A 14,869-nucleotide genomic window follows, 5' to 3' on the forward strand; every position below is an offset into this window, starting at 1 on the left:
CCTCCTGAGTAGCTGGGATTACAGGCACGCGCCACCATGCCCAGCTAATTTTTTGTATTTTTAGTAGAGACGGGGTTTCACCATGTTGACCAGGATGGTCTCGATCTCTTGACCTTGTGATCCACCCGCCTCGGCCTCCCAAAGTGCTGGGATTACAGGCTTGAGCCACCGCGCCCGGCAGAAAAAGTTTCTTAATACCATGTGTCCAAAGCTCCTCAGACACAAAACTTAAGATTGAGGACTAATTAAAATCACTGGATATTTTGGAATTTTAATCTCTTTTATCTATAGTAAAATTGTTAAATGAGAAAATCTTTAGCAACACCTTTTATGGCCAATCTTTCGCCAACAGGCAACTACTTGAAGTTATCCAGAGTAAGGCAGATTAGACCCTGAACATGAACCAGGCTCAGAGAGCTAGGGCCAGTTTTGTTCATGATAAAGCTACCCCTCAACACAATTTTCAGTAGGCAACATGATGGAAAAAAAGGATTTTTTTCTTTTTTTTTTTGAAATGGAGTCAAGCTCTGTTGCCCAGGCTGGAGTGCAGTGGTGTGATCTCGGCTCACTGCAGCCTCACCTCCCAGGTTCAAGCAATTCTCTTGCCTCAGCCTCCTGAGTAACTGGGACTACAGGTGCACGCCATCACCATACCTGGCTAATTTTTTGTATTTTTTTTTTTTTTTTTAGTAGAGATGGGTTTTACCATGTTGCCTAGGCTGGGCTTGAACTTCTGAGCTCAGGCAATCCACCCACCTCAGCCTCCCAAAATGTTGGGATCACAGGCATGAGCCGTTGCGCCCGGCTGAGAAAAAGGATTTAAGAGTTCTTACTAGGATCCATTCTCTGCTGCTTGCTAGGTGATGTTAGGACATAACTTCCTTAAATCTCAGTTTCCTTATCTGTAAAAGAACTATAATTGTCTCTTTTTCCCATCTCAGCTGTTATGAGAACGAAATGAAAGACTGTGTGTCTCCTCTAAAGAGCAATCTATATAAACGAGTAATAATTATGACAGTTGCCAGTGGAAATGTCATTTGTGTGCCTTCCCAAAGATGAAACTCTACTTTGGCTTGCTGTGATAAAGGAGTCAGTCATTTCTAAGTTGCAAATATACTTCCACAGTGCCCTGTTATACTACAGATTTGTATTAGAAACTGTTATTACCTTAGGACAGATCAGTTTATACAGTAATCTAGTATGGAAAGGACAGAATCCTACAAAAAACAAAAGGAAGCCAAGACTTTTTTTTTTTTTTTGAGTTCGAGTCTTGCTTCTTTACCCTGGCTGGAGTATAACGGCACGATCTTGGCTCTCTGCAACCTCTGCCTCCTGGGTTCAAGCAGTTCTCCTGCCTCATCCTCCCCAATAGCTGGGATTACAGGCACGTGCCACGTGCTAATTTTTGTATTTTTAGTAGAGATGGGGTTTCACCATGTTGGCCAGGCTGATCTCTGAACTCGTGACCTCAAGTGATCCACCCGCCTCGGTCTTCCAAAGTGCTGGGATCACAGGTATGAGCCACTGCAACCAGCCTGGGAAGCCAAGTCTTAAGAGTTTGTTACTGTTCTGAGACAATTTTAGTAGAGACTTCCCACATGAGGGATCCAAAATTAAAGGTGGGTCAGCTGCCACAGTGGACCTGATAGCCATGAGGCACAGGGATGGGGAAAGAGGCACTAAAAAGGCAGGAAGAGTGCAGGAAATAGGCTTTGCTTTCTTCACTGGCTGGCTTGGGTCTCCATCTTGATTTTTAAAGGTTAATTTGCCTTAACCTTATCATCTATAAAATGTAGTAAAGTCAAACATTATACCTACCCCACGAGATAGATTTGAGAACCACCCATCACAATAGGCCTCTTTCAGCTCTTTGGTTTTGCCAAAACCAAATCACCCATCCCACCCTCCCTTCACCCCCCCACCCCTGCACCATCCCCATGTACCCTCCCCCTCCGGCATACACACACACACACACACACACACACACACACACACACACACACACACCCCTTGCAGTGCCCATATTGGGCACTGATGCCTGTTCCTTGAATCTGGCCTTAGTCAGAGATGTCAGTCCACATATCCTGTTATATGGCTGATGATGATACAGGTAAAGCAATATTATGTAATTTGCAATTAAAATCTCACTCCTGGTCAGGCATGGTGCCTCACACCTGTAATCCCAGCACTTTGGGAGGCTGAGGCAGGGGGATCACCTGATGTCAGGAGTTCGAGACCAGCCTGGCCAACATGGTAAAACCCTGTCTCTACTAAAAATACAAAAATTATCTAGGTGTGATGGTACACACCTGTAATCCCAGGTAGTAGGGGATGCTGAGGCAGGAGAATTGCTTGAACCCAGGAGGTGAGGTTGCAGTGAGCCGAGATTGTGCCACTGCACTCTAGCCTGGGTGACAGAGTGAAACTCCATCTCAAAAAAAATAAATAAATAAAAATAAAAAATAAAATCTCAGGCTGGTGCAGTGGCTCATGCCTGTAATCCCAGCACTTTGTGAGGCTGAGGTGGGTAGATCACCTGAGATCAGGAGTTCAAGACCAGCCTGACCAATACGATGAAACCCCTTCTTTACTAAAAACATAAAAATTAGCCGGGTGTGGTGGCACGCACCTGTAATCCCAGCTACTCAGGAGGCTGAGACAGGAGAATCGCATGAACCCAGGAGGCAGAGGTTGCAGTGAGCCAAGATTGTGCCATAGCACTCTAGCCTGGGCAACAAGAGTGAAACTCTGTCTCAAAAATAAATAAATAAATAAAATAAAATAAAATCTCACTCCTAATGGGTCAACCTCATCTTTCTAACAAATATTGAACATTTATTAGGTGCTAGTCATTAAGTATTCAGTGGTGAATGAAACAGGTATAGCTCACATCCTCACAGAATTTTCAGTCTGGTGAGGGAAATTAGATAATTAAAAACGAACAGACATATAGCTATAAGATGGGAAGGCTGGGCGCGGTGGCTCCCAGCACTTTGGGAGGCCGAGGCGGGTGGATCACGAGGTCAAGAGATCGAGACCATCCTGGTCAACATGGTGAAACCCCATCTCTACTAAAAATGCAAAAAACATTAGCTGGGCATGGTGGCGCCTGCCTGTAATCCCAGCTACTCAGGAGGTTGAGGCAGGAGAATTGCCTGAACCCAGGAGGCGGAGGTGGCAGTGAGCCGAGATCGCGCCATTGCACTCCAGCCTGGGTAGCAAGAGTGAAACTCCATCTCAAAAAAAAAAAAAAAAAACTATAAGATGGGAAATGTTGGGAAAGAAATTAATAGCCTATGATGATTAAAAACAAATAAGAGAGAACCTATTTTTTTTTCCTCTGACTCCACTTTTTATTTATTTATTTATTCTTTTTTGACACAGTGTTTTGCTCTGTTTTCCAGGCTGGAGTGCAGTGGTGCAATCACAGCTCGCTGCAGCCTCAACCCCCCAGCCTCAAGCAGTCCCCCACCTTAACCTTTTGAGTAGCTGGGACTACAGGCGAATGCCACCATGCCCAGCTAATTTTTATATTTTTTGTAGACACAGAGTTTTGCCATGTTGCCCAGACTGGTCTTGAATTTCTGGGCTCAAGTGATCCACCCCCTTGGCCTCCCAAAAGTGCTGGGAATACAGGCGTGAGCCACTGTGTCTGGCTCCGCTATCAATACACACACACACACACACACACAAATATACATACACATATATTTATTTAATTCAACTTTTAGATACAGGATGCATGTGCAGGTTTGTTACATGGATATATTGCATCCAGCTAGTGAGCACAGTACCCAATAGGTAGTTTTTCAAAGTATGCCTGCCGCCCTCTTCCCTCCCCACCTGGCGGTAGTCTGCAGTGTCTTGTTTCCATGTTTATGTCCATGTGTAGTCATTGTTTACCTCCCACTTATGAGAACATGCGATATTTGGTTTTCTGTTCCTGCGTTAATTTGTTTAAGATTATGGCCTATAGCTCCATCCATGTGGCTGCAAAGGACATGATTTCATTCTTTTTTTTTTTTTTAGACGGAATTTCACTCTTGTTACCCAGGCTGGAGTGCAATGGCGCGATCTCGGCTGGCCGCAACCTCCGCCTCCTGGGTTCAGGCAATTCTACCTCAACCTCCTGAGTAGCTGGGATTACAGGCATGCGCCACCATGCTCAGCTAATGTTTTTTTTGTTTGTTTGTTTGTTTGTTTGTTTTGAGACGGAGTTTCGCTCTTGTTACCCAGGCTGGAGTGCAATGGCGCGATCTCGGCTCACCGCAACCTTGGCCTCCTGGGTTCAAGCAATTCTCCTGCCTCAGCCTCCCGAGTAGCTGGGACTACAGGCGTGCGCCACCATGCCCAGCTAATTTTTGTATTTTTAGTAGACACGGGGTTTCACCATGTTGACCAGGATGGTCTCGATCTCTTGACCTCGTGATCCACCCGCCTCGGCCTCCCAAAGTGCTGGGATTACAGGCTTGAGCCACCGCGCCCGGCAATTTCATTCTCTTCTATGGCTGTAAGGAGGGAACCTATTTAAACAAGTTGTTAATGTTTAAGTCCATGTCTGGATGGATGAGAAAGAGCAGCCATTTGAAGTGTGGGAATGGGAAGAACATCCCAGGCAGATGGAACAGCATATGCAGAGGCACTAAGATAGGAAGAAAAACAGCTTTGTGATTAATCTGGTGATTAAGGATCTGAAAGAAAGCCAGCAGAACAGGAAGAGAGAGAGAGAGAGTGGAAGGAGATGAGATTAGAGAAGTGAGTGGGGCCTGACCATTCAGAGCCTAGTAGACCAGAGCAAGGGGCTTAGGTTTTATTCCCTCCTATTAGTGGGAGATTGCTGAAGGCTTTTAAGAGATAGTATGTTTATATATATATATAATTTTTTTTTTAGATTGCGGAGTCTTGCTCTGTTGCCCAGCTGGAGTTTAGTGGCACCATCTCGGCTCACTGCAATATCTACCTCTCCGGTTCAAGCGATTCCCCTGCCTCAGCCTCTCAAGTAGCGGGGATTACAGGCATGCACCACCATGCCCAGCTAATTTTGTGTATTTTAGTAGAGACGGGGTTTCACCATGTTGGCTGGGATGGTCTCAATCTCCTGACCTTGTGATCTGCCCGCCTCGGCCTCCCAAAGTGTTGGGATTACAGGCGTGATCCACTGCACCCGGCCTCTATTTATATTTTTAAAAGATCACTGTGATGGCTTCGTAGAGAATGATTAGAAAGTTTGACAAAGCAGAAGTAAGGCTATTGGTTAGGAGACTTGCAGTAATTCAGGTGTCAGAGGCAGAGGGTTGGATTTAAGAGTCCTGTTGTGATGGCAAGACATAGATTTCTCTAGAATGGATAGGACTTACTATTGGATTGGATATGAGGGCCAAGGGAGAGTGAGAAATCAAGGATGCTCATTCCCAGGTTTTGAACAGCTGCATAAAATGTAATGCCATTTACTGAATTGGGGATAACTATGGGAGGAACAGGTTTGAGGGGTGGATGGGAATCAGTGTTTCTGTTTTGAACATAGTAAATTTGAGATGCCTGTGAAACTCCCAAATGGAAATGTCTAGGAAGAAGTTGGGCCTAGGAAACTGTATTTGTCTGGGGTCTGGGCTGGAGATTTGTATCTGGGAGTTTTCAGCCTTTTTAAAACAAGGGGAATGGCTGAGCTCCCCTAGGGAGAGAGTGCAGACAAAGAAAAGAAGGGGCCCAGTATAGAGCGCCTAAGAACCTCGGTGTTTAACGGTACAGTTAAATATCAGGAGAAAAATGGGGCAAAGGAGATTGAAAGAGATTTAGGAGCAGCTACAGTGGTAGAAGGAATATCACAAGTATGTGGAGGTTCCACATTCATGTTTTTAATGATGAGGAAAAGTGTCAAATGCTGCTAAGAGAAGGGGCAGTTCATCCTTGAAACAGGAGGGAAGGAGAAATGGGGCACAAAAGGGTATTAGTTTGTAGGTGGGAAGATGAGGAACTTCCCTTTGATGGTTTTTGTTTTTGTTTTTTTAGACAGTCTCGCTCTGTCACCCAGGCTGGAGTGCAGCGGCACAATCTCAGCTCACTGCAACCTTTGCTTCCTGGGTTCAAGCGATTCTCTTGCCTCAGCCTGTACCTGGGATTACAGGTGCCCACCACCATGCCCGGCTAATTTTTGTACTTTTAGTAAGCATGGGGTTTCGCCATGTTGGCAAGATTGGTCTCACTTGTGACCTCAAGTGATCTGCCCGCCTTGGCCTCCCAAAGTGCTGGGATTATAGGCATGAGCCACTGTGCCTGGCCATGGTTTCTCTTTTCTTAAATATAAGTCAGGGTTATCTGTGGGCAGTTGGAGAAGCAACAGGGACGTGGGCAGCAGCAGCACTGCTGAGGGAGTGGGAGAGCCATCTTCTTTCCTGAAGGAACACTAGAGGTGCCAGGCAGGTCAAGAGTCCATTAGACATGGGCTGGGCACAGTGGCTCTTCCCTGTAATCCTGGCACTTTGGGAGGCTGAGACACAAGGATCAGTTGAGCCCAGGAGTGCAAGACCAGCCTGGGCAACATAGCGAGTCCTCGTCTCTATATAAAATTTGAAAAAGTTAGTGGGCATGGTGGTGCATGCCTATAGTCCTAGCTATTTGAACAGCTGCATGCTGCCGGGCGCGGTGGCTCAAGCCTGTAATCCCAGCACTTTGGGAGGCCGAGGCGGGTGGATCACGAGATCAAGAGATCGAGACCATCCTGGTCAACACGGTGAAACCCCGTCTCTACTAAAAATACAAAACATTAGCTGGGCATGGTGGCGCGTGCCTGTAATCCCAGCTACTCAGGAGGTTGAGGCAGGAGAATTGCCTGAACCCAGGAAAAAAAAAAGAACAGCTGCATGAAATGTAATGCCATTTACCTTATTTGTGCTGTAGCCTATGTAGTTTCATCTATAATCTGTAATATTTGAAAAAAAATTTTTCATTGAATTTTCAAAGAATGAGACAGATCTACATGTACTAATATGGGTAAACCCCAATAAATGATAAGAAAAAAAAGCAAGTCACAGAACTATCTCCCTCTCTCTATATATATAATCTATATTTGTAGTATGTACTGTATATTAAAATATATGTGGGAGCTAGAAAAATGGCCTGAATAGAATACATATCAATTTTGAAATACATTTTTATTTTTCAAATAAAAATTACAGATTACAGATGAAACTATATAGGCTACAGCACAAATAATTCTTCATGGGTACTGATTACTAATAAAGCAACAGGTGCTGGAAGGATTCATTATCCAAATGGGTCAAGCCAATCTAGAGAAGATTATCCTCTAATCTGGTGGCTGCATTTACAGTATTCCACAAAGAGCCTATTAAAGGGAGAGGGTGCTATTTTAGGCTCTTGGAAAAATAATGTCTATCACCTAGGTTATTTTGTATACTAAATATTTTCTCAGTGGAGACAATTAAAGATTAAATTAGAATTGGAGGTCATTTGCTAGCTATTCATCTGTTTTAGGTTAAACACTGTGAGATCAGTTTATCTGAAAAGTTCCAGCTAGTGTTAATAGTATTAAGCTGAAAATAGAATGGATACAGTGCAAAATCAGTACATAAGTATAATGTATCAGACCTGCCACATCTCTTCAGGAGCTACTCATCTTTCTATATGTTTTTCAAACGGTTCTTCCAGGTTCAGATAAATGTGATCCTTTTTGTGTAAATGACTGCTATAATTTTAAGAGAGATTCTAAAAGACTGAATGGTGGAACAGCAATGTAGCATTTGTCTGTTCCAGTTAAAAAAAAAAAAAAAAAAAGAATTAATGACAGCACGTAGATTATTTTGCCTAAAAACAGTTCTTTGGAATACCTTCTCTGTTTTAATTATAGTTTTTGGAACATAGACCATTTTCTTAATATTCAGTGGAATATAGCTCATTATTATTATTATTTTTTAGAGATGGAGTTTCATCATATTGGTCAGGCTGGTCTCGAACTCCTGACTGCAGGTGATCCACCCACCTCAGCCTCCCAAAGTGCTGGGATTACAGGCGTGAGCCATCACGCCCAGCCTCTAATTATTATTATTATTTTTTGAGACGGAGTCTTGCACTGTCGCCAGGCTGGAGTGCAGTGGCACAATCTTGGCTCACTGCAACCTCCGCCTCCTGGGCTCAAGCAGTTTCCCTGTCTCAGCCTCCCAAGTAGCTGGGACTACAGGCACGCGCCACCACGGCTGGCTAATTTTTTATATTTTAGTAGACATAGGGTTTTACCATGTTGGCCAGGATGGTCTTGATCTCCTGACCTCGTGATCCACCTGCCTCCCAAAATGCTAGGATGACAGGTGTGAGCCACCATGCCTGGCCATGGAATATAGCTTTTTAGAGCAGCCAGCATTTCTTTGCATGGTTCATTCCTTTGTGAGGAAGTAACTGCCCTCTTCCCATGTTAGAAATTTCTTTTTAACTGTACATTCATTCAGCAAATATTTCTTGCACAACTCGCCATTAGTGAGATACTTTTCTAGACACTGGAGACACAACTTTGAACAAAGCAGACAAAGCCTTGCCTTTGCTTTTGTTTTGTTTTGTTTTGTTTTGTTTTTTTGAGACAGGATCTCACACTGTTACCCAGGCTGGAGTGCAGTGGCTCTATCATAGCTCACTGTAGCCCCAGCCTCCTGGGCTCAGGTGATCCTTTCACCTCAGCCCCTAAGTAGCTGGGACTATAGGTACACACTGCCTCACCAAGCTAATTTTTTGTATTTTTTGTAGAGATGAGGCCTTGACATGTTACCCAGGCTGGTCTGAAACTCCTGGGCTCACTCGATCCACCTGCCCCAGCCTACCAAACTGCTGGGATTATAGACCTAAGCCACCATGACCGGCAAATTCTTGCCTATATAATGTTTACTTTTTGGTAGGGGCAGGCATGTAATACACAATCAAGTACAGATATGTAGAACATCAGTAGTGATGAGTACTTCTGGGAAAAATAAGACAGACAAGGGGGCTGACAGTGAGTCTGGGGAGAAGTTACCATTTTAAATAGGATAGTCAGTGAAGACCTTGTTGAGAAGATGACATTTGCATAAAGACCTGAAGGAGTGAGCAAGTGGCCTGTGTGGTTATCTGGAGGAAAAGTATGCTAAGGAGAGGGAACAACAAGTGCAAAGGCCTTGAAGTAAGTAATTCTGTGGATCTTTCTTTCTTTTTTTTTGAGATGGAATCACACTCCGTCACCCAGACTGGAGTGCAGTGGTGCAATCTCGGCTCACTGCAACCTCTGCCTCCTGGGTTCAAGTGATTCTTCTGCCTCAGCCTCCTGAGGAGCTGGGATTACAGGCACGTGCCACCATGCCCAGCTAAGTTTTGTGTTTTTAGTAGAGACAGGGTTTCACCATATTGGCCAGATTGGTCTCAAACTCCTGACCTCAAGGGATCCACCTCCCTTGGCCTCCCAAAGTGCTGGGATTACAGGTGTGAACCACCATGCCTGGTCAATTCTGTTGATTTTTCGAGGCAAACTACAAACTGGATTCAGACACTGCTACTAAAATGGACTGCTGCTACCCAAATGAAGAACTGTTGCTGGGCTGACACAGGCAGACAGGAAACAGAGGGCTAACAGGAAGGAGTAAGTTCCATCTTTCTCCTCTAGCCTTTTGTCTCTCTCTAACTTTACTTTTGGCAGAGTCTGATGAGGAGCACTGGCAAAGCAGAAGTGTGGTTTGCAGAGTTCCAGCTTCTGGCATCACAAAGCAGAGTTAAGAAGGGTGGCATTGGAGCTGAAAGACACTAATTTAACACCTGGCATACTTACTTTATGTATCTTAAAGCTGATGTTCAAGAAGTTCATGCCCACAACATGTTGCTAAATGCAGAGCCCAGGCTTGAATGAGTATTCTGACACCACATTGGAAGTCTTTCTCCTAAGCCATGAAAACACTCCAAACTAAAAGTTATTTAACTTCCATCCAACCCTTTCATCTTTGAACGGTCATAAGGGGGCTGCAACCAGGTGACCAGTAATCAGGAGCCTGTGGTAGACAGGAGATGGAAACCCCTCTTGCTTGCCCTAACCTCCCTTTCTACGTTTGTTTCTCAAGATTGCTTTATGCATTTTCCTTTCCTTTTATCTGGCAGCCATGTGCACCTTGCTCTCTGCTATGCACAGCCTTCCCAACCCCAGCCTGCACATTTGCTAATGCCATTTCCTTTGTCTAGGGTACTTTTCCCCCTCTTTCCCGTAAATACTTTGTGATCCTATAGATTTCTCTTTTTTTCCTTTTTTTTGAGACAAAGTTTCGATTGGTTGCCCAGGTTGTTGGAGTACAGGGGTCGATCTCAGCTGACTGCAATCTCCGCCCCCCAGGTTCAAGCAATTCTCTTGCCTCTGCCTCCTGAGTAGCTGGAACTACAGGCACATGCCACCACGACTGACTAATTTTTGTATTTTTAGTAGAGATGGGGTTTCACCGTGTTCCCCAAGCTGGTCTTGAACTCCTGAGCTCAAGTGATCCACCCACCTTGGCCTCCCAAAGTGCTAGGATTACTGGCATGAGCCACCGTGCCTGGCCTTTTTTTTTTTTTTGAGACAAGGTCTCACACTCTGTTGCCCAGGTTGGAGTGCAGTGGTGCACTCATGGCTCACTGCAGCCTCAACCTCCTGGGCTCAAGTGATCCTTCCACCTCAGCCACCACATCCAGCTAATTTTTAAAAAACATTTTGTAGAGATGGTGTCTCACTGTTTCCCAGGCTGGTATGGAACTCTTAGCCTCAAGAAGTCCTTACACTGCAGCATCCCAAAATGCTGGGATTACAGATATGAGCTACCACACTTGGCCTCCATTCTTTATGACTCATCTCAAATATCAGCTCCTCCAGGAAGTCTTCCCCTATCTTACAAACTCAAGCCAAATAAAAGCTTCCTCCATTTCCTGTCTACCACTGGCTCCTGGTCACTGGTCACCTGGCTTCAGCCCCCTTATGACCCTTAAAGGTGAAAGGGTTGGGTGAGAATTAAATAACTTTTAGTTTGGAATGTTCTCATGGCTTACGAGAAAAATGACAGATGTGGTATCAGAATACTCAATCAGAAGCTCCAAAGACACTCATCAGTTGGTCTTTGTCTCTCTCATACCACTTTCTACCTTATTAGTCCTCCTCCCACTGCTTATTTAAATGTTAGTGTTCTCCAACATCTCCATTCGCAGGTCCCTCATCTCATTGCCCACACTCCCTCCAGGCAGCCTCCTCCATATCCAAGGCTGCACCTGCACCTGCACTATGTGAATTGGTGGCTCTTGTATCTGCTCTCCAGCCCAGCCTTCTCACCAGGTTTCCAGACATATTTATTTATCCACCTATTTACTGGTGATGGATGTTCTAGCACTATGCCTTGGATTTATTTATTTTTCACTGCCTCCCTGATCTAGCAAACTTTGTCCTCATCCAACCATATGTTTCCAGTCTGGCTCACCTCTGTGAATTATGCCTTTGTCTCATAGTGTCTGACATTGTGACATACATCTGTCTCCCTGCTTAGCTGGAAGTAGCTTGTGGGCAGGAATCAGAAGTTCTGTTTCATTCTAAGGCAGCTGTCAGTTATTTATGTACATGTCCTTTCCTAAGCTAACTGGAAACTTCTTTTTTTTTTTTTTTGAGACAGAGTTTCACTCTTGTTACCCAGGCTGGAGTGCAATGGCGCAATCTCGGCTCACCGCAACCTCCGCCTCCCGGTTTCAGGCAATTCTCCTGCCTCAGCCTCCTGAGTAGCTGGGATTACAGGCGTGCGCCACCATGCCCAGCTAATGTTTTTGTATTTTTAGTAGAGACGGGGTTTCACCATGTTGACCAGGATGGTCTCGATCTCTTGACCTCGTGATCCACCCGCCTCGGCCTCCCAAAGTGCTGGGATTACAGGCTTGAGCCACCGCGCCCGGCCTGGAAACTTCTTAAAGGTAGAGTGTGTGTTTTCTTTTTTTAGTGAGACAGAGTCTTTCTCTGTCACCCAAGATGGAGTACTGTGGTATGATTTTGGCTCACTGCAACCTCCACCTCCTGGGTTCAAGTGATCTTCCTGCCTCAGCCTCCTGAGTAGCTGAGGCTTCAGGCACGCACCACCACACCCAGCTAATTTTTGTATTTTTAGTAGAGATGGGGTTTTACCATGTTGGCCCGGCTGGTCTTGAAATCCTGACCCCAAGTGATCCACCCACCTCGGCCTCCCAAAGTGCTGAGATTATAGGTGTGAACCACCATGCCTGGCCTCAAAGGTAGAGTTAAAAAAAATATGATGTACCTTTTAGCAGCTAGTGATTGCAGGATGGCCCCCAAATATTTATTGAGTGAGGAAATTCACAAAGTAGTCATTCCACAGATAAGAAGTTTTTGGTGAGAAGCACATGCAGAAACAGCAGAAGATACCAGAGAATTATCTTAATTGAATTGTTTGATATACGTAAAGCAGTTCTCTGATTTATAGAGTTGTTGGTAGCAAATTTCTGCGTATCATTTCTAATTGAAGACTGATTTTTTAAAATTTGTTTTCTCTAAGTTACCTCAAGTAGTACAACGTTGTCCTCTTGTACACTGATTTTAGCCCATTTAAAAAAACACCATATCTTCTTAGAAGCCTCCAATAGGAAACAAAAACACTGTATCTATAACTACTATTTATAATTGACTCTTCTGAATTTTCCTTTTGAGAGAAGCGGAACAGATTTATTTTCTAGAGTCTTATCAGATTGGATCTATAATTTTCTATAGCAAATTTTTTCATTTTGAGTCCGTTCCAGATAGTAGATTAAATTTAAAAGTGTGTTTGGCAGCCTTTTATGCATAGTATCATAAATAATTTCAATTGTTTCTCAACTGAGAACATATTAAAAATTTTATATTTATAGAGACAATGAGGTTTTATTTCTTTAGTTGCTTTGATAAAAGGAAATGAAAGGGCGAGGCATGGGGGCTCACACCTGTAATCCCAGCACTTTGAGAGGCTGAGGTGAGTGGATCACCTGGGGTCAGGAGTTTGAGACTAGCCTGGCCAACATGGTAAAACCCCATCTCTACTAAAAATACAAAAATTAGCTGGGTGTGGTGGTGGGTGCCTGTAATCCCAGCTACTTGGGAGGCTGATGCAGGAGAATGCGGAGATTGCAGTGAGCCAAGATCACACCACTGCACTCCAGCCCAGGTTACAGAGATGCTGTCTTAAAAAAAAAAAAAAAAAAAGGACTGCAAGGTATGAGGGAAAAAAGCCAGTGAGACCCTTCTAGACATGACCTGTGTGTTGAATAATTACACCATTTTTTCTTCTTTGCTCTGTTGTCATTCCAAAGACCCTGTCACCCATGGGAGCTACTGCCTTTGTGCCCACAGGAGTGGCTACCCTGAAAGTCCTTCCTGTCCCCTCCCATGTCCTCTTACTCCCTCCGAAGGTCTTGCCTCACTGTGAGGAGGGCTTCCCCCTGCCTCCTTGATAAGCCACTGAGAACTTTGTCCCTGCCACCATTCTTTCTATTTCCCTGCCTTCTCTCTACTGGTAGTCCTTGGAGCCACACTGCAGGAGCGTAGCTGGGAGGAGGGCATTGGGCTGTGGTTGTCTGGTTTGCAGCAGGAAGAACTGTGTTCCTCTTCATCTTAGTTAAAACTTACAACTCAGGAGGCTCCTTAGAGAAATACTTTGTAAAGGGTGGTTGGTTTCTATCCTGTTACATACCTTTTGTTGGTTGATCTGGGAATCTAATCATCCTTTTTCAAATGGATTAAATAACATTTATTTTCTGGCAGTTTGGTCTCGCTCCCTCTTATTCTTAAAATATCAGTGGGGAAAATGTACATAGTCCACAGGTAACCTATAATTCATTCTATGTGCGTAGCTCATAAGTAACATATAACCTAACTAGGTGGTCTCTTTAAGAAGCAGCATTTTGGATCAGTGTCAGCTTAATTTATCTTTCAGTTCCAGTTACCATATAACAGGCGTTTTTCTCCCCACCAGGCTGATTTTAACACCAACTTTTCTGGGGTGGATGAACATGCACCGAGAAGCTCTGAGGACTTTGTGAACCTTTCTGGTATTTACCACTCTAATGAGGAGTATTTCAAGAAATTAGAAGAGTTGAAGGCTGCCCACATAGAAACTATGGCAAAATTAGAGAAAATGTACCAGGATAAATTAAATTTAAAGGAAGTTCAGCCATTGGTCATCAGGGAAGACTCTCTTAGTGACTCTTCCAGGTAAGTTTGTAACTCAGTGTTATTTGTAGACTGTAAAATAAAACGTATACTTAAAAGGACAGAACAAAGTTATTTCAGAATATTGTCTCTTAAATATCTGTTTGTACTCTTAATGCTGTATGGAAGTAGGATTTTGTTCAAAATGTTTAATGGCTTATCAGCTTACTAGGTGACCTTTTGGTTTGAGGGTCATTTAATGGCCATTTGGTCTTTTATCTCTGACCTACCTATAGCATTGAGGGCACGTATCAAAATACTTAGTCTGGGCCATTCAAATGATAAAAAAAAAAACAAACAAAACCTTAATCTGAGCCATTTTGAATGATAAACATAAAAGTTTAATTTTAAAAGCTCTTTATAATATATGGATTAACACAAGCTCATTAATCATTTAGTACAAAGAGTTCTGGACTAAGAGACATGAATCTGATATATGTTTTCAAAATAATCTGCAATTTCAAGACCCATTTCTGCTGCGAAGTTACCTGCTCTGAGACTTACACATCTAGTCAGCCAGCGATGCTTGCATGTCTTCTGTGTGCCGGATTATGCCTGGGCACTAAGGAGTCAAAAACAAGATGCCCTCAAGGAGCTTAGAGACTAGCTGAGAATCAAAAATTACATTACAGCATGATGTAACAGAGT

At 43.9% G+C, this 14,869-nt stretch overlaps 1 protein-coding gene across 3 annotated transcripts in view; it reads left to right on the plus strand.

Moving 5' to 3' along the window:
* Positions 1-14,869, plus strand: part of FAM161A (FAM161 centrosomal protein A) — a 34,715-nt gene that overhangs the window by 1,516 nt on the left and 18,330 nt on the right. For all 3 annotated transcript variants that reach the window (XR_004273026.1, XM_032292015.1, XM_032292016.1), the window contains exon 2: positions 13,986-14,224. Coding sequence is in view for 2 of the 3 variants with exons in the window: in XM_032292015.1 (XP_032147906.1) it covers positions 13,986-14,224 (239 nt within the window). In the remaining variant the exon portion in view is untranslated. The remainder of the gene's footprint in view (positions 1-13,985; positions 14,225-14,869) is intronic.

This window comes from Sapajus apella, unplaced genomic scaffold, assembly GCF_009761245.1.
Source record: "Sapajus apella isolate SASKATOON/1434 unplaced genomic scaffold, GSC_monkey_1.0 scaffold26, whole genome shotgun sequence".
Lineage (NCBI taxonomy): Eukaryota > Metazoa > Chordata > Mammalia > Primates > Cebidae > Sapajus > Sapajus apella.